The sequence below is a fragment of the Rhynchophorus ferrugineus genome, unplaced genomic scaffold (assembly GCF_030347505.1).
Source record: "Rhynchophorus ferrugineus isolate W39M unplaced genomic scaffold, kcgeb_rfMv2 rfM1, whole genome shotgun sequence".
NCBI lineage: Eukaryota > Metazoa > Arthropoda > Insecta > Coleoptera > Curculionidae > Rhynchophorus > Rhynchophorus ferrugineus.
This window is the reverse complement of record NW_027472580.1, coordinates 107,668-133,671: the sequence shown is the minus strand read 5'-3', so window position 1 is coordinate 133,671 and position 26,004 is coordinate 107,668. Positions and strand designations below refer to the sequence as shown.

The 26,004-nt window shown below is 29.9% G+C and overlaps 4 protein-coding genes across 5 annotated transcripts in view; 1 reads left to right on the top strand and 3 right to left on the bottom strand.

The window, feature by feature from the left end:
• The window catches only part of LOC143201900 (uncharacterized), a 63,793-nt gene that overhangs the window by 16,451 nt on the left and 21,338 nt on the right, over positions 1 to 26,004 (bottom strand). The window contains exon 1 of one of the 2 annotated variants that reach the window (XM_076413108.1): positions 1,100 to 1,359. The exons of the other annotated variant lie outside the window; for it this stretch is intronic. Within the exon in view, the coding sequence (XP_076269223.1) occupies positions 1,100 to 1,147 (48 nt within the window). The 5' untranslated portion in view covers positions 1,148 to 1,359. Of the gene's footprint in view, positions 1 to 1,099; positions 1,360 to 26,004 lie in introns of those variants that run through there. 2 annotated transcript variants of the gene reach the window in all.
• LOC143201885 (pancreatic triacylglycerol lipase) overlaps positions 2,846 to 26,004 on the top strand; it is a 33,288-nt gene continuing 10,129 nt past the window's right edge. Inside the window, exon 1 of the mRNA XM_076413064.1 lies at positions 2,846 to 3,221. Coding sequence (XP_076269179.1) covers positions 3,041 to 3,221 — 181 coding nt within the window. The 5' untranslated portion in view covers positions 2,846 to 3,040. The remainder of the gene's footprint in view (positions 3,222 to 26,004) is intronic.
• On the bottom strand, positions 13,304 to 17,676 carry LOC143201872 (maltase 1). The gene is made up of 9 exons (XM_076413055.1): positions 17,459 to 17,676; positions 16,686 to 16,805; positions 15,807 to 16,021; positions 15,519 to 15,747; positions 15,118 to 15,464; positions 14,520 to 14,652; positions 13,909 to 14,028; positions 13,528 to 13,852; positions 13,304 to 13,469 (listed from the first exon to the last, which is right to left on the bottom strand). Exons 1-9 carry the CDS (start codon positions 17,652 to 17,654, stop codon positions 13,400 to 13,402), a joined length of 1,755 nt encoding a protein of 584 aa, XP_076269170.1. The 5' UTR covers positions 17,655 to 17,676; the 3' UTR covers positions 13,304 to 13,399.
• LOC143201856 (maltase 2) lies at positions 21,216 to 24,686 on the bottom strand. Its single transcript, XM_076413054.1, has 9 exons — positions 24,457 to 24,686; positions 23,985 to 24,104; positions 23,704 to 23,918; positions 22,977 to 23,205; positions 22,568 to 22,917; positions 22,381 to 22,513; positions 21,874 to 21,993; positions 21,483 to 21,816; positions 21,216 to 21,397 (listed from the first exon to the last, which is right to left on the bottom strand). The coding sequence occupies exons 1-9, from the start codon at positions 24,659 to 24,661 to the stop codon at positions 21,328 to 21,330; spliced, it is 1,776 nt and encodes a 591-aa protein (XP_076269169.1). The 5' UTR covers positions 24,662 to 24,686; the 3' UTR covers positions 21,216 to 21,327.

Sequence of the window (26,004 nt, the reverse complement as noted above, 5' to 3'; positions counted from 1 at the left end):
AATTCGTTTCAGAAAAGTAGAAAAACTTTTTTTGTTATAGTTTTGAAGATACCTTGACCTTTGATTTCACCACGTAAACTTCGTTTTTTGTCTCTATGTTACGTAATATTTTATATAAAATTATTTTAAAAATTAATAAATCATCAAAAGTTATGTATTAATACAAAATTATTAAGTGTAATATCTCATATATGTATAAAAATAATTCAAATAAAATTAACATATTGATTGTTTTATACATTAAATAATGATGACAGTAGACAAGAATGTAGTAACTTGGCAAAGGAAATAAGAATAATAATAATTGTTTTATATCAGAATTGTCAGAGATATGTGAACTATATTTTTATACAATTTTTATACTATCAAATAATATTTTGAAAAATCTATTATGAATTTACTATGAAATTAATTTAATAAAAAAATATATTATTGGGAATGCAAAGTAATTCAGTACATTTTCGAAAGATTATTCTAGTATTAATGGTCAGATGTATGTTAATAATATTCATTTGTTATGAGTATCGTACAAACCCGTGATTTGACAGATGTGTATGTGGAATTTTCTATTGACTATTGATTGATTAGTAAAAGATTTTAGTTTTCTGGTTTCATTTTAAAACTCTACTTGTAGTGTTTTAATTTGTAAATCTGCTGAAAATCTTTTCGAAGTTTTTCAAGAATAGTAATCCGAGTGTTGAAGACAAGCCACTTTATTTAATTATATATTTTCTCTCTATATAGCATATTTATTAAATATATAAGTGCGTAATATCAATCATAAAAAACATATGATTTGCTATTTTTTAAAAATATTTAGTTATCGCAAAACATGACCTTTTAATATTTACATTATCGATTTGTAGATGTATTATGGTAAATATTGGATTATTTTATGACGCTATAATTCTATTTTAAATATTTAGTTTCTTTGATAATCATTAGAAACACCATATTATACTATTTATATAATTTTTTAGATCCGTTCATTGGATTCTATTGATTAGTTTAGCAATTTAAATTTCTACCACTTTTATATAAATTTGGTTCTTTATGAACATTTTTATTTCATTAATATTTTCAGATTACGTCTATTTACCTTTATCCTATCTGTTTCAGAATAAACATTTGAAATCCTCATCATCATCAATCCATAGCCGGCGCTCGTGGGTAATATGGACAGATGTCAAGAATGGCAAGATAAGCTTTCAAAGGATGGGTATTTTAGTCTTGATTGTAATATTTCCTCTCTTCCGCACACACCATCTTAGAGAAACAAGGGGTCCTGCAGCTTGGCTGATTCGGCTTGTTATTTCATAATTTTAAGCCTGTCAAAGGCGGTTTCAAGCCCGACTGTAAAAGGAGGAAGTCACATTGCCGCAGCAATCAGAACTGAGATACCAATAAACATACATATTTGAGATGTAAAATAATATTTTTGCATAATCATTCCTGTAAACGTTGATTGTTTAATTAACAATATGCTTAATAAATTAGGATTTTACAATGAATTATTTGTTGTTACGTAAGAATAGCACGAATTATATTGCTATTTTTATATCATAAAAAATATGAATAATTTTGTTCGATTGGTTATTAAATATAAGTATTTAATAATAATTAATAACCTCTATTATATATAGTAACGTTTTGTCTACAGTACCAATGATGTTTGGAGAAAAATATTTACACAACATAGCAATTAAATCAATGGAATTTATTATTATTTCTTTAATCTTTATCATATTCCTCAAATTTTAATTTGACATTTAATAATATATCGAAATATTTGACACTTCATATGGTAAGTAGTACCATGTATTATTTTATTGCTAGCTGCCTGATGTCTCGTTATGAATGCTTCTTGTTTGTACATTCTTACGTTTGTACCTTCATTCCAAAATTTTTCAAATTAAAACTATGTAGCAGTTATTAGTCGTTATAGTGGTAATATTTTAACAAAGTTCTTAGTGGGGAAATGGGTATATATCATTTAAAATCATTTAGTTGTTTACTAGGCTTTACTAAATTCTTGCTTGAATATAAAGACTGTGCTAAGTAGTTTTAACATTATTACAATGTTTAGGTCGAATCCCGATGGTTTCTTTGGATTCAGATTTTTTGCTTATCTGCTTGGATAGTTATTTTGGAGTAACTGGTGTGATATTTCCTAATTAAGCTATCATTACAAATTATGGCGTATGCCCTTAGTTGGGATTATATACAAAAATGCAAAGCAAGATGTCCTACTTTTGCTTATAAAAACTGAAACTGCCATGAATCGTTTGGAGTATTTTATAAGATATTGAGTGCAATGGTATCTTATGTTGAAGATAATTTTCTACGAAATATAATATGATAATAATAACTCAACCTAAACAAAAATTTGAAGAAAAATTCACCTTGATCATATGACAATGCCAAAATTTAAATCCGAATGAAATCTCTAGGATCAAGTGAAATATATTAGAGGAAAGACAGAGCAAATAAAATACAAAGTTTCGCAATGTCATAAGAAAATTAATTTAATACCTTTGAAAATGTTAGGAAGTAATAAAAAATTAATATTTTATAATCAAATATTAAATTAAAATAATAAAAAATATTAAAAATATTAAAGAAAAATATTAATTATCTATCAATATTATACATTATTCTATTTCTTATAGAGAATACCATTTAGAAATCCATATATTTTTGACTATTTTTCCGCAAAAATGACCTCTAGCTCTAATTGTAGCGATAGTGATTAACACTTTACCGATGATGGCCTTTAAAATTTAACCGACAGCATCCTTCCGCATGGTTGTCGTTTGGTTATAAAAGTGTAAAAGCCGCAACTTTGTTGCTTACTTTTGCATTTGCCGACTCAGTCCAAACACGCGTTCAAAAATATTTATTGTAGTTAGTTGTTAGTAGTTAGCATCGATATATTATATCCGAACATCGATACTATACTTTTATTGTTTTTTAATAATATTAAAAAGCTATACATCAGAACTTGTGTGAAGTGTCAAAAGCTTTGATAAAAACAAAAACAATGAATTTATTGGCGCTTTTAGTCAGTGCGGGACTAAATTTAATTTACGCACCATTTAGTGATAATAGTGCTGAAATAAGTGACATAGAAAGTGGAAGGGAGCGTCGAGAGGACATGTCCCTATTCCCATTTAATTTATTAAAGAAAACTCCTGCATGTGCTACAGTTACCTTTACTTTGGGTAAGATATTATTTTTGATACATTTTTAATGTTATTTAATTTCGGCTAGCGCGGAGGTCAATGTGAGTTTGTCAAGGTTTTTACTACGGTAAAATATATATTTGTTTATTTAGGTAATGTCTAAACTACCGAGTTAATTAAACATAATCAAAATTGTATCCTATTTTAGGCTAGAACATTTTATTCAAACCTAGGTTATTTTTTTAAACAGTTTTAATAAAATATAAAACACGATTTAAAAATTTTGTCTTAAATATTATCGTAGTATACTGAGATTAAAAAATAGTAAGATTTTCTAAATATAACGTAAACAGTTTTTGATTTCAATTCTTGGAATTGCTTTTAAAGCATTTTATAGCAACAATTGGTCTTAAGTAAAGTTTGAATTTTAAGGAATAGCCAGAAATCTGATATATTTAAATCAGAGCTATTATTTCTGAAAGCCAGGTATTTTGTATACCTATTTTCATATTGATGCTTACTTTAAACTATAAACCCTTTCTTTAACGATAATATTTATGTGTTTTAGTTGAAATTTAATTTTATTAGATAAAAATAAAATATTGTATAGTAAAATTGTTAAAATTTCTTAACAAATCATTACTATTAATATATTATTTAGAAGCGAAAATAAGGCATCTAACGAAGAAGAAGAAGAAAGAAGAATTGCATATTCATTAATTTTTAAGATATGAGCATAGAAAAATTCAAATGGAGCGAAATCTGGTAAAGAGTGTCGATGTGAAAACAATTCTTACACTTCTTTTCTTCTTCATAATCTGTTTCATAATTCTGTTTATTTAACTAGTCTGAAAAGTTTCACCGGTCTACAATATTAGTTTTGAGCTTCAAAAACTACCATTCCATTTAACATAATTGTTTAAAATACGAAAATCTTATCCATGATTACGAAACGATACATAAAATATATTTTATCCTTGTTATAATCGAATGCGAATATATTTTTGTCTTATTGCTGGCAAACATATTGCTCACACAGCTTTCTGAAATCAGAGTATTGTTCACACATTTTTGATTTTCAAAACCTATATTTTGCGTCTTTGTTGTTACAACGATTTCCGGTGTTGATGCACTTTCTAGGCGTCCTTCGCATAGATCGTCTCCTAGATTTTGATGGCCTTTAAATTCGTTTTTAAACCCATCAATTTACTATTTAAATTGAAGATGATGGTCTCCGCACATTTTACAATTGTTCATAAACCTGTTTAGAATTTACATCTTTAAAAATACTGTTATTACTACATTAACACATCCGTTTTCAACGAGTGAATTGAACAAACATAGAAAAGTAGAAACAACAACATTTATTGGACAACATGCTTCAAAATATATAGTTTATATATTTTTTAGAAAGATAAATCAAGATTCAGTTCCGTGTTGCAAAAATTGTTTCGATTCCGACCGTGACCATTAATCAACGTTGCCTTTCAGCAAGGAAAACTAGATTTATATTAGTTGTTTTCATTATAGTTCTAAAACATTAGGTCAGTATAGGCTGAGGTTTACATTTGATTGTTAAAATTAAACTAAAGTGTTTGATATTGCGATGATCAATTTTTGCAGATACAAGTGAAACTTTTTATTTTGTGTGTTACATCTTCAGCTTAAGATAATATCGTTTCTGGATATTGAAGTCATAATATATCTTCAAATTCGTGTTCAGCTATATTACGACAATGGTTAATAATTAGCAGCTTTTGTTGTGTTTATATGATTTGGTGAGAGCTTACAAATCATATAGAATACTTCTATTTTTGCTATACTTCGTTAATAATAACATTAAAAGTAAAAGTAAAAGTAAACGTAAAACTTAAAACAACTTAACTTAACAGTTAAAATGGTAAAGTGCCAGAATTTTTAGTTTACTATTACATATTCAGAGAGTTTCCTAATTTCTACTCCACCCAAAAATTATCATTCGGAATTAGAAGATGAAGGCGGCAGAAGAAAAATTCAAGTTTTAAATGGTCTTGATTTTGAACAAAAATAGTTCAATACGAGAAAGACTCCAATTTCTGAGTTAGTTTTGTTTATAAAACATTGTGTGGTGTAACAATAGAATAAAACTTAGTAGTACTATACGTTAATTTTCATAAAACGTACTCTCTCAGAATAATAATAAAATAAAGAAATAAACTTAATACTTAATACGGCAATTTTAAACTTTGCGTATAATGTTCGTAAAGTCCGAACGTATTTGGATTTCCCTCACGTAGCAGTACTGTTCTTTGTTGCGCGTCAATAACCAGCAGCACGTGTATAATTCAGAAAGCATCACATTTTTCACTCACCACCATTTCAGGAAATCAAGATCACCATAAGCTCGTATCATGATTAATCACGAAAATGAATTCTTTGTGTTATAGTGTCATTGTATATTTATATAGAAATTATTATTTCCTGTTAAATCCGTTAAAAATGCTAATTTATTTAATTTAAACGTATGGTTAATTCAGACTGACGTAGTGGCTGACGTTTGATAAAATTTGTTTTAAATATCATGTCCAGTTGTCGTTCGACCTTCGTAGAGTAAAGACGTGTTTGGAGCGACGGTCAGTGTAATAAATTTGAAAGTGTACTACCTGTGCCACAAATGCGATTTTAAAAAATAAGTAAAAACCGTGACGACAATAACAGTGTTAAAACTGCGCGTTAAATGTTTAGTGAAAATGTGTTTAAAACGATGGTCACTGCAATAAAGTAACAAAGGTAAAATTTTGGGGGCTGTTAAGGGTCGGAGGTGCATCAACTGTACCACAAATGCGGCGTTATAACGGTTCTGAAACAAATACCGGTACTGAAATTTTTGTAAAAACGTGAATTAAACTATTCATTAAATAAAAATGATTAATAGAGAGAACCAGAGACTAAATGAGATGGAAACACAATCCTCAACGTCAGGTGAAGCTTATCTGGCACAACAGAATCAAATCTTTTGTCAAGAAAACCATAAGAGAACGCAAAATGAGCAAGCTCTCTATAATGCGTATATTAACGAAAAAACAGCCCGACGGAATCTGGAAATTGCACTAACAAATATGCAAAAACAATTAGATGCACTACAACTCCTAATAAAAAACCAAAACACATACAATCCAACTAGCATTCCCGTAGTGAACCAGTGCACTGAAAACAAATTGCCTGTAAACTATGAAACAGACGAGGAAGAATTGCAAAAAGAAGTAGGCTGGATAACAGTTAAAAGAAATAAGAAACGAAAAGCAAACTACACACCTGAAGCTTCACCACAACAACCAAAAACCATTAAAGCACAAGAATTGAATAAAGAAATAAAAGTGCCGAGACCACCTCCAATTATAGTAAGTAATGTCACAGACTTTGACTTGCTATATGAAACAATGAAAACAAATAATATACTATTTAGAGCAACAACATTAAACAATGGACAAATCAAATTAAACGCCGAATGTCGTAAAACTTTTACGAAAATTGCTGAGTGCTTGGAATTCCTAAAATTACAATGGCACTCGTATGAAGATAAGCAAACCAGAGACATTAAAGTAATGGCAAGAGGGCTTCCACCGACAGCTAAAACTACTAAAATAGTGGAAGAGTTAATAAAAAATGGACTTAAATGTACTGACGTCACAAATATCCTGAAAAAAGAACGAAATAAAAATAACAATGGAGAAATAGTTGTCCAGAAGAAGCCTTTACCACTGTTTATGTTATCATTCCAACATAACACGGACATAAAAGCAATTTATGAAATTAAACAAATTCTAGGAGTCGAAGTAAAAATAGAACCTCTTAGAAAGGCAAATCTTGTGCCACAGTGCAAGAGATGCCAATTACATGGACACACACAAAAATTCTGTAAAAGGGAACCAAGGTGTGTAAAATGCTCAGGAAAACACATCACGGGAGAATGCAAAAAACCCAAAGGAACAAAAGCGAAATGTGCGAATTGCAATGAAGCGCATCCAGCAAGCTACAGAGGATGCGTAGTTGCGAAAACATTCCAAGAGAGAAGAAATAAAATCAGTCAGGCTAAAGAGCAAAAAACAGTGACTCAAAATAAACAACCAAAAATGTACAACGAAATCAACGATGAAATGACCTATGCTCAAAGCATAAACCAAACCGCTCAAAAAGAAACAAAAAAAGAAGACGTTACAACCAACGAACTGCTATTGAAACTTATAGCAAAGCTGGACAACCAGGAAAAGATTATTGAATCGTTTTCTGAAAGATTACTTAAACTCGAAAACAATAGGGCGGTGGCCTCAAGAACTAAAAATGGCAAGTAAAGACATCCGCATCGCAATTTGGAATGCTAATGGGATTCAGAAACATCACGCTGACCTACAAGTATTCCTAGAATTGCAAAAAATAGATATTTGCTTAATATCTGAAACCCATTTGACAAAGGAATCCTTTATTAAATTTAGAGGATATTACTTTTACCACACCATTCACCCAGCTAACACAGCAAGAGGAGGAAGTGCAATAATAATAAAAAATAATATATGCCATCATCAAGAACCCGGACTCAGTTTAGCAGAAAATCAGGTAACGGCAGTAACTGTTATATCTAGCAAATACAGGGTTACATTAGCTTCCATATATAGCCCTCCAAGATACAACCAAAAAAAAGAAAATTACTTGAATGTTCTAAACAACCTAGGAGAAAAATTTATAATCGGTGGTGATTTCAATGCTAAAAATACAAGATGGGGATCTAGAATGACGACAACTAAAGGTAATGAATTACATAAAGCAGCTGCTGAGCTAGGGTGCAGTTACATGTCGACAGGAAAACCAACTTATTGGCCTACCGATCCAGAGAAAACTCCAGACCTGTTAGACTTCTTTATAGCTAGAAACATAACCACTAACTACATGGAAGTTGAAGAAAATTTTGACTTAAGTTCAGATCACACACCTGTGATTTTGACGCTGAGTGAAAACATTATAAGAAAACAACAAAATCCAACATTAACCAACAAGAGGACAGACTGGGAAGGATTTGTTGAAGAAATAAACAATCGAATTCAACTAAATGTTCCCCTTAAGACAGAAGACCAATTAAATTATGAAACCGAAAAATTCGTTGCAGACATCCAACAGGCTGCTTGGAATAACACTCCAGAAATTAAAACTTCAACCAAAGGAATAAATTACCCGAAAGAAATCAAGGAAATGGTAGCTGAAAAACGAAAACTACGGAAAAAATGGCAGCAAAATAGAACACCTGAAAATAAGAATATCTTAAACAACATAACACAAAGGTTGAAGAGGGAAATTTTGGAAATTAAAAACAATTCCATAAATAACTATCTACGAAATTTAACAGATGACAAGAACACAGACTACTCGCTCTGGAAAGCCACTAAATACCTAAAACGATCCTGTCTACATAGTCCTCCGATAAGAAACATGCATGGAAGTTGGGCACGCAGCAACCTGGAGAAAGCAGAAGCATTCGCTGACCATTTAGAGAAAACTTTCAAACCAAACGAAAGTGAAATTGAACATACTTTACCGGACATAGACGGCGAAAATTCGACAATTCAATTAACAACTCCGAAAGAAGTCACCAACGTTATTAAAACTAACATCAAGCCAAATAAATCACCAGGCTATGATTTAATAACAGGGCAATTGCTGCACAATCTGCCAAGAAAGGGTATTATAAAGCTCACTAACTTAATCAATGCAGCATTTCGACTGAAATATGTCCCAGACGTTTGGAAAATGGCTGAAATAATAATGGTTCCAAAACCTGGAAAATCACCAAATGATATAAAAGCTTATCGACCTATCTCACTGTTACCGATGATAGCTAAGGTATTTGAAAAGCTCCTCTTGAAAAGATTAAAACCAATTATAGAGAGAAAAAACCTAATACCAACACACCAGTTTGGGTTTATTACCAAACATTCAACGATTGATCAAGTGCATAGAATAACAGATGTTATTGAAAAAGCCTATGAAGATAATAAAGTATGCTCAGCTGTATTCTTAGATGTAGCACAAGCTTTCGACAAGGTATGGCACAAAGGCCTCGTCCATAAGCTACAGAAAATATTACCGAAGCAACACACCGAACTATTAAAATCTTACATCACAGCCAGAATGTTTAGAGTGAAACAAGAGGAAGCTTACTCTACAATAAAAGAAGCTAAAGCAGGTGTACCACAAGGAAGTGTACTGGGGCCAATTCTGTACCTACTTTATACATGTGATATACCACAAATCGAAAACATTACAATGGCTACATTTGCTGATGATACTGCTATTCTTGCTGTCGGAAACAATAGCGAAGAAGCAACCCGAAACCTACAACAGGCTACTGACGCTATAAATAAATGGACCCAAATCTGGAAAATACAAATTAACCAAAACAAATCTGTGCATGTTCAATTCACCTATAAACAGGCCGCGCTTACACCATTGACCATAAACCACACTGTCATACCATACAGCAATAATGCTAAGTATCTCGGAATGACACTTGATGCAAAACTACGGTGGAAGGAACATGTCAAAAAGAAAAGAAAAGAACTTGAGTTAAAATATAGAAAAATGTATTGGCTAATTGGAAGAAAATCTCAATTAACTATACATAATAAATTACTTCTATATAAACAAATATTAAAACCTATATGGACATACGGAATACAATTATGGGGATGTTCCGCAAAAAGCAACATAAATCTAATACAAGTTTTCCAGAACAAAGTCCTAAGAAGCATCGTAGGTGCACCCAGATATTACCGGACCATTTATTTACATCGAGATCTTCAGATACCGACTGTCAATCAAGAAATTAAAAGAATTGCAAAGAGACATGAGGAGAGACTTCACTCTCATGTTAATTTCGAAGTATTACAACTCTTGGACAACACCAAAACCGGACGCAGACTCAAAAGGACCAAACCATTTGAACTTGTGTAGTGTGTTGTAGTGTAGTGCAGTGAGGTGCATTAGAAAAAACTCAAAGTGTTAAAACAATTATTATTATGTTAGAGACTATGTAGGACTGATGAGTCCTATTAGATATATACCTAGATTTAAGCTATTATAAGGACAAATTGTAGGTTAGTCGGCAACGACTAGTAACAATGTATATAATTATAAAAAAAAAAAAAAAAAAAAAAAAAAAAAAAAAAAATATCATGTCTACTTTTTTGTATAAATATAAAATATAGTATTTTTATTATTAGAGGTGTAAATATTTATCAATTTACGTTTGCACGGAACCATATAGAATTATAATTAGTCCTCTATTCCTTCCTAAACCATCGATCTTCAATCGGATTGAAAGTTTGGGTTTTCTCAAAACTTGGTAAAATCCAGCGGGCGGAAATGTCATAAAATTGATGGAATGAAGTGTCACTATTTCATATATGTTTTAATACTGTCTAAACCATTGTTGTCTAATTTAAATGAACACGAAAATGGACCGAGAAATAAATCAATGAGATCAAGAAATAGTTTGAAATTAAAGGAAACCGATAATGCATCACTGATTTTCACCACCAATTAAAAAAAATACATAATGGAGATATTTTCCAAAGATAAAGAAATATTTTTTGAATATAAATGTATTTTTTTAATTTCGTCAAGAGCGTTGTTATAATATGTAATTACTTTTTATTAATTATGCTAGATGATAAAGTTCTTGTTTTAAAATGTTTTTATTTAATTAACATGTAGATGTTGGTTTGTTATATAGAATTTAACTAAAATTAACTTAAATAACATCACGATATAAACATTTCATTTATCTAACAGTTCTTTTTTATTAAACAAATATTATAATATCATTTCATTATTTTAATTTCAATTATTTTTATTTTGAAATAATTTAATATTTTTGTCCTAATAATACTTAATTTGGCAATATAACCGAACATCATCATGACTCAACTCTTAAAATTTAATACACTTATTGGCATATGAACTAAACTTGCATTTTTAAAAGCCTTTCTCAAAATGTATAGCCGAAAATATATATGTAATATTCTTTTATGTTTGTTAGTGACCTATACTTTATATGCTTTAACTTTCAAAACACTTTATAGCCTATTGAAAACTATTTTTCATCTACCCGATTTAATTTCGATTCTCAAAATGAATAGTTCATTACAAATATATTTTTCCACATACTGATGTAGCCTCAACACTATCTGGAATATTTTAAACCATAATAATGATAATCAATCAAAATTCTATTCTTTAGAAATTATTAAAAGTTATAGTAAAAAAACGTGATAAGTGGTTGCATTATTAGGAAACTAATTTATTGCCCATTCTATTACAAGATGATTCATCAATCAGCGAAAATCATTTGGAAATATAACCACATGTTTTATGCGTTTTTCAACAACAGCTCTTCCTGTTATATGAAAAATCCCATTTTACTACTGTTTATAAAACTAGTGTTAATGCGTGTTTTGCTCTATTCACAGGTAAATATATATATTAAAGAAACTTAAGTATATTCATTAAAGAAACCGTATAACGAGAGATTTTTGTAATGAATAATGCAAATAGAAAAATTATTAATTAAAAAATTGTGGTTAGTTTTCCTGCAAATTTTCCAACAGTAAAATTATAAATGAGATAATGAGGCAGTATATTAAAATTATTAGGTATTATTGGAATATTCAAAGACCTACTAATATTATAATTTTCAGGAATTTTTTCCTTAATTGACCACAAGTATAAGTTTTCTATTATATAAATCATATTTAGTAGTTCAATAAATTTGATAATTACTGTATCAAGTATTACTGTTTTATAATTACTGTATCAAAACATATGAAATTCTATTAGTCCTTGGAATTGTAGATTTTTAACATTTTTTACTTTTGTTCTGTTATTCTGTCAACACCAATGATTTAATAATCGCCCTATTAAAGAAAATTGAAAATTGAAAAAGGTATTGGCATAAATGCAAAGACCAAATATATTTAAAAAAATAAAGAAATCGTTTAAGTTTTATTTTAAATCTTACTATTTTTTGGTCACGGTAATAATAATATTACACATCCAGAGAATTAATAATAATGTATTTAATGAATAAGGGCGGCAATTATTTATAAGTATTTTGTTGAATTTGACCCATCCAATAAAATTAATATTACGGATGCTACTTTATGCGGAATTATTTCAGAATATTTGATATAGATATTTCAATAACCAGCAATCCTTGGTTTGTTATAGAATTGAATATAGAATTGTTGATGCTATAGTGAAATTTTCCTATAAATTAATATTTTGTAAGATATTTAATCTTTTTAAGTTGCAAATTAGTATAGCCTTGTGTATGTGGATTAGTTACTTAATTTGAATATATATTATTATTTTCGGGAATAAATAATGGTTTGAGAATAAAACTCAGAGCCAGTTTTTTATATTTTCAAAGTGAATTTACGCAATAAATATCAGCAATCAATGATGTATGTTCCGTTTTGTAGATTGAAGAACTTCTGAAATTTCTGGGTGAAAAACTGAACCAATTGATTTTCATAAACATTTTTTTGTAAATAGTTTATACTACTAGGAGAGTTTTGCACATACTAGAATGGTTGTCTGGAGAGGTGAGGTCCAGACTTTATGGTGGATGCATCAACGTTTTTCAGCCATTTTGTTTCAATTTTTGCCCAGTGAGTAAAAAGTTGCCTTTTTTATTGATCAGTTCTTGCCGTTTTTTTAATCGCCTGCTTCAAGCGCATTAGTTATTGACAGTAGAAGGTAGAATTAATTGTCTGACTAGGTTCAATCAGTTTATGATGAATAACGGCCAATTCATAGCACTTTACAAATGATGGTGTAGATAATCCAACGCTCTCTTTTAATATAAAAAATACTGTTAAAAGTCATAAAAGTATTATAGAGAAAGTCTTTTTATAAATATTTTAATACAGTTTCTCACTTTTATCTTAAGTAATCTTTTTTTTATCAAAATTGTAAATTAGTTTAATATGTTTGTTTATATATTTTACAGTATTTACCTAATACAGTATTTATAGCAATCAAATAGTGATAAGTGTATATTTTCAAGATAGAAATAGAAAAAACTATTCAACTTGTTTTCCAACGATACCAGAAATGTTTATTATACAATTAAGTACTATAAAAATATTATAAAATAAACATTTGTGTTTATTATCATTAAACTTTTTTTAATAATTAAATTTTTTGAAAATCACAGCTTCCCTTGGCTTTAATGGTTGGCTTGCATTGAAAGCATCACTGCAAAAAAATAACAAAATAATTAATCGTTCCTCTTTTTATGCTAAAATTGTTTTACCCTTGATTGTATTCACTGTTACTGCTTCTGATAACAACTTCGCCAGGTATATCAGCGTCATCAGAAAACACGTATTCATTATCTTGGACATTAAATATATAATTGTATACATTTCCATTAGGTAAAACCTTTTCGAGTGATAAAAGTTCGGAAGTTCCTTGTATATTTAAATCTTGAAATCCGTCTTTAAAATCATGTCGCATATTTAAAAGCTGCCTGTAGATATTGTAATGGCTATTTAAATTATCGCCTTGTTGATCGGCTAGATTGGTTTGTAAATATTTGGAACTAACCGGTAACCAAGGTTTTGCACCATCATTAAATCCTAAAGCAAACAATTTTCAATATGTCAGTCGTGATAGATGTCGCCGTATGTTTAACCTGCATTAACCGTTGTATCCCATTGGATGGGGGTTCGTTGGAAATCTCGGCTGGTTTCGTTAAACGTACTGCAATTTTTAATCGCTTGTGGGTCGTATCCTTCCTCACAAGTCACTTCCCCTATAATTATTTAACAATAACTCAAGTGTGTTAAAATATCCTAAATTTAACACAGTATTCAATAAGCCTCTGGATTAACTAAGAAACATTTTTTTAATTAGAAATTAGAAATTTGACTTAAGTCATAACTGCCTCACGCAACTTTATTGTACGGTTATGCAGAATTGTGTTGTATCATAATAGTAGGATTTTTATGTTTTTCAGAATATCTGTTGATTTTGACTTAGGGCTTTCAGCCTTATCGCTGTTTGTACTTCACTGTCATTTTCAAATAAGCATACAAATTAATAATAGTTGATTTTCCTATTAATCTTATTAATTATTTAAAAATAACTAAAATAATTATGCTTGTTAGATATTTACATTGAAATTTTTAAACTAATAGTGATTTTATAGGTATCATTTGAAAGTTCTACCGTACATGGCCAACAATGGTGCCGATACCGTAGATGTCAGAGCAGAGACTTATTGAGTTATGTGTTAATTAATACCATTCTCCTGTCCAATTTCCTCTCCGTTGTACGTAACCTGAATTCCTGGCAAAAGAGCAACTAGCATGTTTAAAGCGTCTATATTCTCAGGTCCTAACCGTGTGGATACACGAGTTTGATCGTGGTTTCCTAACTAAAATTTTATATGGTTTAATTCTAAAGTAATTCTTTTTCGGCTATATTAAGAAATATATTATTAAATTGAATTTTTAATTATGATAGATCATCGATGCAATACACTTGATTTTTATTAATACAATCTTATATAAATATTATTCGATTGGTGTCATAAAACTATTCTCGGTTGAGAATATAAATAAATATTCTAGAGCAAAATTCTAGTTATTTGAAAATGTCTACATTTCCACATTTTACATACTTATTACATCAATATTTCTAGTTTCATAAAATAAATATATTTTTTAAAGTTAAAAATTAAAATAGATTTATTAATAATAATAAAGTAGATGAATATAATGAATATACTTTCTGTTTTGTGATTTCGTAATTTCTAACTAAAAATTGATAAATAATAAGTAAATACGATTGTTCGGTATATCACTAATTGTTAATATAAAATATTTCATGAACTCTTTACCACCCAATTGGACGTGTATGCTGAAGGAACATGATCCAACCAGTTCTGAATTGACGCAGCGAGATCGCTTCCGGAAAATCCTTTACTCAATCCCATTATGAAAGTCCAAAAGTTGAATGTAAAATGGGCACCCAATCTCGAACCGTCTGGAGTACCATAGTACAGCATCGTTGTGTCGATATTGCTGTAAACCTCGGTCATCATTATTCGTGTATATGATTGGTTACGTTCGTTAAAATCGTTCAAAAATTCTCTGAATGTATATATCATGTCAATAGTTTCATTTTGATCCGTTGTGTAAATGTGACTCAAATAATTGTAATCTTCAGGTCCGGAATTAGGGTCACCTGAACATTTAATATTGTGATATCATCGAACACTCGTTTATTACGCTACTTTACCTGATAGTGGCTCATCTCTAAATTCTGCATCTTCAAAAATGGTAAAGACCGCATCCATTCTGAACCCATCAATACCGAAATTTAGCCAATATCTTAAAACATCAATCATTTGATTAACTACAGCCGGATTGCGATAATTTAAATCAGGCTGGGCAATAGCAAATTGATGGAGATAATATTGTTGACGTTCTTCCCTCCATTCCCAAGCAGATCCTTTAAATTGACTCAGCTGTAATTTCATCAGTTATATAAATCACTTAAATCGCTTAATTCGATTTTAATTTATACCCAATTGTTCGGAGGATTTCTTTGGCCGTCAACTATAACTGGATCTTTCCAAACGTAATAATCTTCATAGCCTGGTTGTTTATTTAATGAAGCTTGGAACCATTCATGTTGATCACTGGTATGGTTCGGAACGTAATCCAAAATTACTTTTAAACCTAGTTTATGAGCTTCATCTACCAGGTTTCTCAAGTCTTCAAGACTTCCATATATTTCGTCTATTGTGAAAAGAAGTACTTATATACATACAATATTCATACACGAGAATTCCAGTAAGCTACAATTATTAAGAATAAAAGAGAAGTTAAAAAAGTTAAATGTTGTGTGGTTGGTTATTAAATACTTCCATTCTTTATCTGTCTCTCTCAGTTTACTTTGGGAAATTTGGGTGAATAATATTTGGAAAATAACAATTGTTTTGGTAACTAACTTGGTAAATAAAAATTAAATAAGCATCATCTTTATTAGATTAGGCATATAATACCTTATCCCCGTCTGTCCGTTGAAATCACCAACCAGAATAGGCAAATTAGTTGTTGTTATAGAATTATGTACATCTTGAAGTTAATTGTAGAAATATTTAATGATATATAAGCTTGTTTCAATAGATTCTTACATAGTTTGGATATATCATCTATATCCTCCTAATTTCTACTGACATATTATTTTTTTAATGCTCCAAAAATAGATACTGGATATTTTTGTTATTTTTGGTCGGTACTGGCAAATCAATTACATCGGATGGAGTAGAAAATGTGAATATATACCGAATACAAATACACGAATGTGAGGTGCATCTTTAATATATTTAAAAAAGATGTTTGTTTATCTTTCTATTCTCAATAAGTGTAGCTGTCATATGTATTAATTTTTGTTACGTACCGATGTCTCTGTAATCAGATATATCATAACCATTGTCAATTTGAGGAGATTTATAAATTGGCGACAACCAGATAGCGTTTATGCCGGTATCTCGAAGATAACTTAGTTTTTGGGTAATGCCTGAAATTGGATTGAAGCAGTATAGATATATATAATTATATTGGAATTACTATATTATTAATAGGTAATAATTTTAAATGAGATGCTGTGATTAATTTCATTATATTGTTATTTATAATATTGCACAAAATTCGTACAGTTTTTAATTTCAATAATAATTAAAGTTAATAGCAAACAATGGATGTATGCATAAGTTCTACGTCTTTTTTTCTTAAAAATATAGTTTTACTTTCGTAAGAACGTGAAATAATACATACGTCTTAAACATATGAAATTTGCTAATAGGTCAATATATACTACCTTAGTTTTTATTGTATTTTGTATGATTCTGTGTCTGATTTTCAAGGAAGAGCAAGAAAAAATAGTTAAATAAAATAATAGGAAAAACTGAAAATTAAAAAAAAATAGAAGATGGGTTTCCGATGGTGATAATGAAAAAACGAATAAACATAACATGTAATAATAAACACACTTTTTCAAGTATAATACATGCCCCATTGTAAGAAATGAAAAGCATTTTCGTCTATATTGTTAAATGTCTCAAAAACACTTTAATTAGTGAGAAGTATGTATCCAATATAATTCTCATCATTTTTGCACTCAAAAGGGGGATACCTAATCAGAGATCAATTGAAAGCAAATATTGTTATTACCTTGTAAATCACCATCCCCGTCATTATTATTGTCTTTGTAACTTCTTGGATAAATTTGATAAAAAACAGCAGTTTGCCACCAATCAAAAGATTCATTAATTTCTGGTTGATGATATGAGAATTTTACAGATTTCTCACTACTAACATTACAGACAGCCAAGGCTGCTATCAACACTAGTACTTTTAATAGCACCATTGTAATCGAATGTCTAATAAGCCGCAATCACTTTCTATTTATTACGTGGTTATCATTTAGATTTTAATATTTTTAAAATTTTTTAGATAAATGGAGTCAAAACAATTATATTTTGTTTGTATTTTTGTTAGAAATCACCTGAACGGTTCACGTTTCGTCAGAGTGATCAAAAAATCCGTTGCCAAAAATGTTTAAATTGCCACTTAAACATTTTGACTCACAAACTTAAGTGGTACTTATGGGGTATGTTTACTTTGAATTTAAAAATCTTCGCAATTCGAAAATCATATGATATTTATTAATTACATATAATATAAAGAGTGTCCCAAAATATATGCAAATTTAAACTTACCACAATTTGTATTATACATTGCTGACAGTTTAGGATTAGCAAAAATGGTGTTGAATGAAGTTATATATAAGAGAACATCTTTTTAGGTTACATTAGTAAATCTATTGTGAAAATCATCAACTGGGTGTCGTGTTGTTTGTTTATGGATTAGTTTATTGTTATTCTTATTCGTATAGTTATAACCTTTTCTTTTTTATATAGTTATAGTTTATAACCTAAACTTTTTCTTTTTTGAAGTTGAATTTAGTACAACAATAAAAAATTTAGAATATGTTAATGTCAGGAATGGATATTTCTGATGTATTTGATCGTGTTTTTCTTATATGAGTAACGAAACTTATCTATAAATTTAAAATATTATCGGAGAAATTCGACAAGAAAGACATATTTTCATTGTAGGATTACATTTGATACATTTTTACGTAAACTGTAGGAGGTTTTATTAATTTACTTAGAATTAGAATTAAATAAAAATACTTAGAATTAAATAAAAATTGAATGGTCACGCTTACAGTGGCTGATGTAAATTGTTAAGTGTTTTATTTATCAATCACGCCAACTGACTCACGTGGTTAATTAACAGTATTATTATTATGTTATAAGGTGTATAAATAAATTAAGTGGATTTATTTGGACTTTGAAACTTTATCCAGAAAAAAATAGTATAACATATTTTTAATAAAAGTATTGTCAATCATTGATAAAGCCAAATTAGTGAATTGAAATGAGTAAAATTCCAAGTGATCCAGTTAGAGGAAGTGCAGATGTTGACGTACTCTATTGCTGTAGTAATACAGCAATAGAGTCTACGGATTATCTAAGATGCTGCGTGTTGAAGACATGTATTTTCAATCCACGTGATTTGTTCTAGTAATTTTCCTATTTTCTTCCTTCGTAAATCAAGTGTTTCTCCATTGCCATTCATAATGATTTACTTTCGGGTGTATTTTTGTTTCAACACCTTTTTGTTAAAATATTGCTCTTAAATTTAATTAAAGTTATGTTGTAATATATATTTAAACATTAAAAAACATCACTATCGGTGTATTGGTAATAGCATAATGTTCTACAAAGAAAACAAACTACTTGAATTAAAAAAATCCAATTACTTATTAGTTATAAATATATAATCGTATAAAAATAAATAAAAGCTGAACTAGATATAATACTAAAAATACTCAAAGATTATAGGTGTTCTAGTTCTAGTTCAATAAGGTAGTTTATTTTGCAGTAAAATAAAAACTATTAAACATAATGATAAGTTTTTGTAGCGATGTTATATAAGATCACAATATTTTGTTATTTGTTTGGAAGATTGCTATAAATTCAAAATGATGCGTTTGAGTCAAGCATTGAGTGCCAATTAATATTATAGAAGTGAAATACGAATAAGCGATTTTATAGCATGGGAACGTTTAGACACATCTGTCAAAGCCGCGAAAACCTACATGGAAATGCTTAATCCTAATCCACTCGTCGAATTTACTAGACATTCGCCAACAACACTTCATTTCTGAATAAAAATCGAAAAACTAGGTTGATTATTGGATCAGTTTAAAAACTCTTAGCCAATAATAGAACATATGTCAAATAAAAATATTGGACCAGCTTCTCAAATCTTATTTATACACATTTGCGTAAGAGTGTTGATACAAATAATAATAACGATAGTCATGTTTTGATTCAACTTTCTAGAATAAAATATGTACATAGTAATCGTTGTAATAATTAAATAAAAATAAACAAAAACCTTATTTAACCTATCTACTACACGTATTTTATATTATAGTATATACACACAATTTAGCTTAATACCGACCTAAATCTATTTATCTATTTACAATATTATTACAAGTACAATCAACTGATTACTTTGAAGTCGGTGCGATCAACAAATTAGATTTGTTTTGTTAGTTTAATTTTTTGTATATGTTTGGGCTCGGTACCGACTTCAAAGTGTTCAATTAGTAGTGGTTAAACAACATTGTAAATAGATAAAAATATTTAGGTAGGTAAGTTAAATTGTATGTATATAGTATAATATAAAATACGTGTAGTAGATAGGATAATATGGTTTTTGATTATTTTTATTTAGTTATTATAACGATTATTATGTACATACTTTAGTTTAAAACGTTTTTTTTTGTGTTAAAAATCTATGTTTGATTATTTTTTAATTTTTTGTGAGATCCTTATTTATTTTTTGAAGTCGGTTCAATTTTTTTGTTAAAAATATTTTATTTTTCTCTTTTTAGTGTTAGATATTTACTTAATAAATTACCCAGTTATTTTATTAAGTATTTCAATGGGTAGGCCAAGTAAAGGTGTAGCCCGTATGAGGAAAAATAGGAATAAAGAAACAACGATTAAAAATAAGGAACGCTTCAGGCCCCGGAGTCTCCCTAACTTAGGTGATTTTCAACAAAAACAAAAGTTATTGCCCCCACCGGGAATCGAACAAGCAACATCCGCGTGTGAGCTGAACGCTCTAACTATTACACCATAGAAGTAGTTATGCAATATTTCTACGGCTTCTCATATGATATGGTTAGTGTTTAAAAAGCAAACTGAGGGGCTTTTGCACTGAACGACTTTCGGTCTTCTGTTACATCAGTTCAGCAATAACGTTATACAAAAATATCTGATTATTTTAGATAAAAAAGTATGTGAAAACTTTGTTCGTGCCTGTGCGTTTCTGAAGAGGACTAATAGGATTACGAGTTTACAAGCTACAGTGTTTTACAGCAACTTTTGTTATTATCAAAACAATAAATAAAAAATAATTTGTGTTTGTAAAAAACATTGTTTTTAGTTTATTAGATGTTACACCGAACCAAGGCACTTATTCATCTTTCTATTGTCACCAACGAATGCGATTGAAGCGGACAATTAAAAATCTATCGCGACAACTCTATATCCCACACATTTTTAATGATTCGATAATATTTGAGAGAAATAATTTGAACAGTTTTGTTACATCCATAGTCAGGACCTTGCTACATCCGACTATGATTTCTTTTGGTCTCTGCAAAATACTCTTAATGGAATAATACTGACTTCAAGAGATGATGATGAAAATCGGTTGCTTCAGTTTTTGTCAGAAATCTCTAAAGCTTTACAGTGACGGAATTATGGTTCAACTAGAAAAGTGACCAAAGTTCATCAATCAAACCACATAATATATTTTTAACGAATAATACAATGTTGGCTAGTCTTTCAGCAGATATATATATTTTTTAATAATTTATAATAGCAGTGTAGACATAATAACGTTATATATAGCACTTGTTTAAAATTTATAATAACATGAGATATCATTTATTACCGCATATTCATTTTTAAGATAACAGCTTCTCTGGGTTTCAATGGTTGAGTTAGATTGAAAGTATCTCTAAAATAAGATAAAAAAAGAAATATAATAAAAGATTAATTTCAATATAATAAAATGTAATAAAAGTGTTGGCTAATAATCTCACCCAATTTGATACGGACTGTTACTACTTCTCACAACTACTTCTGATGTAGAAGACGCAAAACCGTCAGGCACTACATTTTCCTCGTCATTTATATTAAATATGAAAGCGTATCCAATGTGATCGCTATTTGGTATCCTCAGAAATCTGAACCAATTTACTTGGGCGTTTATCAAAAGAGATGTTTCAGTTTCGTTTTCGAATACATCCCTGAATTTAATTAGTTCCTTGTAGATGTTATAATGACTGTTAATGTCTGCCGGTAATTGGTTTTCTAAATTAGTCTCCAAATATTTTTTACTCACTGGCAACCATGTTGGAGCACCTTCGTTAAAGCCTGAATATAAAAATGTTTTAGTTTTATGGGGGTAACTGTTTTAACAGTTCGGTTTACCGGCATTTACTGTGGTATCCCATTGGAAAGGAGTTCTTTCAAAGTCTCTACTGGTTTCGTTGAAAGTTGAACAATTTTTGATAGCTTGGGGGTCATATCCTTGTTCACAAGTTACTTCACCTGAATTATTTTTATGTTAATGAGCACATTAATATTAATATTTATTCTAATTAGGTAACAATGAATTAATTTTTATCCATTCTTTAATTAAGTTCAGTCAGAATATGTTTAGTTATTTTTTACGAAACCTTTTTGTCAATATATATTGTCGAAAATAAATTATATTTTTTTCTGTGTTTTAATTTTTTATTCTATAGTGTCCATTTTTCTTCTCTACGTGATTTATCAATTGGAGCATGGTCACTGTACATTTCTAGTAGCATTAGATGCGCTTCAGCTACTATTTATTTTAGTTAGTTAACACATTTATTTATACTCCGAAAGCTTATATGTCAACAAACCGAACTAATTTATACTCCCATTATTTTTGTAGCAAAACAAAATTACCATTTTCTTGGCCAATTTCTTCTCCATTATAAGTAACCCAGATTCCCGGTAAAATAGCAACAAGCATGTTTAACGCATCGACGTTTTCGGGTCCTAAACGCGTAGCTACTCTAGGTTGGTCATGGTTGCCTAACTAAAAATAGTCGTAAATCAAGTAGTGTAAATATTAATGTGTATAGTTTCGTACCACCCAGTTAGATGTGTAGAGCCTTGGGATATTCTCTAACCACAGTGTGATCGATTGAAACAGCTCGAAAGGATCTACACCCTTTGTCAGATAAGTAATAAAGGTCCAAAAATTAAAAGTAAAATGGGCGCCTCGTATAGATCCGTCAACAGTACCGTAATATTTCATGGTTGTGTCTATATCACTGTAAACTTCAGTCATCATTATTCTTGAATAGGAATCATTTTGGTTCGCGTTAAACTCATCCAACACCTCCCTGAACTGATAAATCATGAAAATAGTTTCATTTAAATCTGTGGTATAAATATGATCCAGATACCCGTAATCCTCAGGTCCAACATTCGCCTTTCCTGGAAACAATTAAAAATTTCTCGTTGAAGATCGTTTTCTACTAATCGCATAATTTCACCTGACAAAGGCTCGTCTCTGAACTGCTCATCTTCAAACAAAGTCGGTACAGCGTCCATTCGGAAACCATCAATGCCGAAATCTAACCAATATTTTAACACGTCCTTCATTTCTTTCACTACATTAGGATTACGATAGTTGAGATCGGGTTGACCGATTGAAAATTGATGGAGATAATATTGTTGACGTTCTTCGCTCCATTCCCAAGCAGATCCTTTGAATACGCTTAACTAAAATTAGGCTTTATTAAATTTGTCTGTAGTCAAGTTTCATAAAATGTTTTGGATCTTATTTAAGAAAGTACTGCATACTATATACCAGGTTGTTCTATAAGTTTTATCACTCGTTGATTTGAAATCTACCTCATAATCACCTTGAACTTTAATAGACATATTTTAGTGATCTTTTAATTTACACATTTCATCTTTGTAAACAAAGATTCTTTCCATAATTATTATATTCAAAAGGTACATAAAAAAATCTTCCATTTACAAACAATGTACGCCCTTTTAAAATATTATTTACATGTGTTTTGTTTGTAACAAATTGTTAATATTATTATAATACCTAAAGAGTAACTTTTGAATTGGTAAAAGTTTTTCATTTTTATTAACTTATTTAAAGATATCTACCAAGAAAAAACTATTTCCAAATCCACATGAAACTACGAAATTATCGAATGAAAATAATTATTGAACAACCCATTACTTTGTATTTTGTATATATACCCAATTATTTGGCGGTTGTCTTTCCCCATCAACAAAAACTGGATCTTTCCAAACGTAAAAGTCTTCATATCCCTCCTGTTTGTTTAAGGATGCCTGGAACCAAGCATGCTTGTCACTAGTATGGTTCGGAACGTAATCTAATATAACTTTAATGCCACGTGCGTGCGCTTCTTTAAGAAGTTCTTTTAAATCGTCTAGAGTACCATAGATCTCATCTGAAATATATTCCCAACTTGTAAAAATTGCTTGTCACCGATAAATTATTATAAATTATCATTTACCTATATCCCGGTAATCAGATATATCATAACCGTTATCAACTTGAGGTGACTTGTAGATTGGAGATAACCAAATAGCGTCAATGCCTGCGTCTTGTATATGATCTAGTTTCTGAATTATACCTGAAGCAATTGATTTAAAAAATATTCAGTTTTTTATTAATGTTGATCAAATATAGCTGTTAGATTTTTTTTTGTACTGGCCATTTCACTTCAAAATTGGTGTAATTTAATCACTGTTATTTATTGTTATATAAGTAATCATTGTTGTTAAAACTATATCTCAAGCATATTAAGAATTACTAATCGCCACATCCAATGCATATTTGTAAGTAATTGAAAATGACAATACAATATTTAAAAAGAGAATATTTACACTTTTTGAGCATTTCTAAATGTTTTCTGTATATCAATATAAGAAATAAAGATTTTAGAGCTACTAATACAATTTTCAAAAGACAAAAACTACTCATACCTTGCAAATCTCCATCACCATCATTATTACTGTCTTTGAAACTTCGGGGATAAATTTGATAGAATACTGCCGTTTGCCACCATTCTAAATACCGATTTTGGATTGAATGTTGAAATGTTTTAACGGTAAATGGCTCATTAGAGGTAGCAGTAACAATCGTTACCGTTACAGCCAGTATACAATAAGCAATGCCATTAAGCTTCATTTTCTCATTTATCGACTTGAATAGTAACGTGTGTTTATATACGAAAGTATTATCAATACTCTTGAGCTAGATAGACGAAACAAGATGAATGCAAACAAAACTATAAGAGTATTTGGTAATAATATTGTTTATTTAATATAGCGATGCTACAGTGATAAATAATATAAGGATAATGATATAAGGACTTTTAAAATAAAGCGCAAGGGGGTTATTTTTTAAGTAATCTTTCTTTAACGTTTTTCCCGGTTCTTGAAACAGAATTTCAAAAATCGAATTGCTTTTTAAAACTGGATTTCAGCTCTATATTTAAATCAAAATGAAGACCTCGAGATGGTTTTTAGGCAATAGGGAATAGTTAAAGGTCATAGTAGCTCCATGGGAACGTTATTACAAGTATAGAATGCAAAGAACAATATAAATATATCGGAATATAAAGTCAAGAATTAAATGTGTAGGATAAAGAATACATATGACAAGTAAAATATGTAAAAAGCATATAGATGCACGAATATATGAATGCTACACTGCAATGGTCGCACAACCCATAACAGTGATACGGAAATTAATACGTGTTTGTCAGCTGACTTAAAACAATTGGACTATCATCATTGCGTAATTAACTGAATTTAATAACAGGTCAATTGTAAGGTACCCGACCTGACACATAGATGGCGCTACTAGCATTAAATTCCTATTAAAAAAAATTTTTTTAGTTAGCCCTCACCTTCAAAGGATGCGTGTATAAATTTCACAGCTACCTGATCACTAGTTTGTGAATTATAGCATTTTTGACTCAAACTTTTGTTATTGTGCAAAAAATGGATAAAAAGGAATTTCGCGTGTTGTTAATATATTGCTTTTTAAACGGAAAATATATAGTGAAGCAAAAACTTGGCTTGATGCCGAGTTTCCGGACACTGCTCCAAGAGAATCAACCCTCAAGGATTGGTATGCTAAACTTAGACGTGGTGAAATGAAGACCGAAGACAACGACGAGTTGATGATTCGGAGCAGTGTTTAAAGATGATTAAGCGTAATAAACCCGAGTTTTTGCCTCGTGTGTAACAGTGGATGAAACATGGCTCCATCATTTTGCTTCCAAGTCCAATCGACAGTCATTCGAGTGGACTGCACACGATGAACCCGGTCCAAAGCGTGGGGAAACGCAATAGTCGACTGGCAAGGATATGGCGTCTGTATTTTGGGATGCGCATGGAATAATTTTAATCGACAACCTTGAAAAAGGAAAGACCATCAACAGTGACTATTACATAGTGTTATTGGAACGTTGGAAGGACGAAATCGCCGAAAACGACCGCATTTGAAGAAAAAGAAAGTGCTAC

What these genes read in the sequence shown, in the direction of transcription:
- LOC143201872 (XM_076413055.1), bottom strand. Translation starts at nt 17,654, where the DNA reads ATGGTGCTATTAAAAGTACTAGTGTTGATAGCAGCCTTGGCTGTCTGT. An exon ending in ATCTGATTACAGAGACATCG is followed by an intron (nt 16,022 to 16,685) that starts GTACGTAACAAA and finishes TTTTCACAATAG; the next exon opens with ACGAAATATATGGAAGTCTT. An exon ending in GGAAATTGGACAGGAGAATG is followed by an intron (nt 14,029 to 14,519) that starts GTATTAATTAAC and finishes AAATAATTATAG; the next exon opens with GGGAAGTGACTTGTGAGGAA.
- LOC143201856 (XM_076413054.1), bottom strand. Translation starts at nt 24,661, where the DNA reads ATGAAGCTTAATGGCATTGCTTATTGTATACTGGCTGTAACGGTAACG. An exon ending in ATCTGATTACCGGGATATAG is followed by an intron (nt 23,919 to 23,984) that starts GTAAATGATAAT and finishes AATATATTTCAG; the next exon opens with ATGAGATCTATGGTACTCTA. An exon ending in GGATACCACAGTAAATGCCG is followed by an intron (nt 21,817 to 21,873) that starts GTAAACCGAACT and finishes TTTTATATTCAG; the next exon opens with GCTTTAACGAAGGTGCTCCA.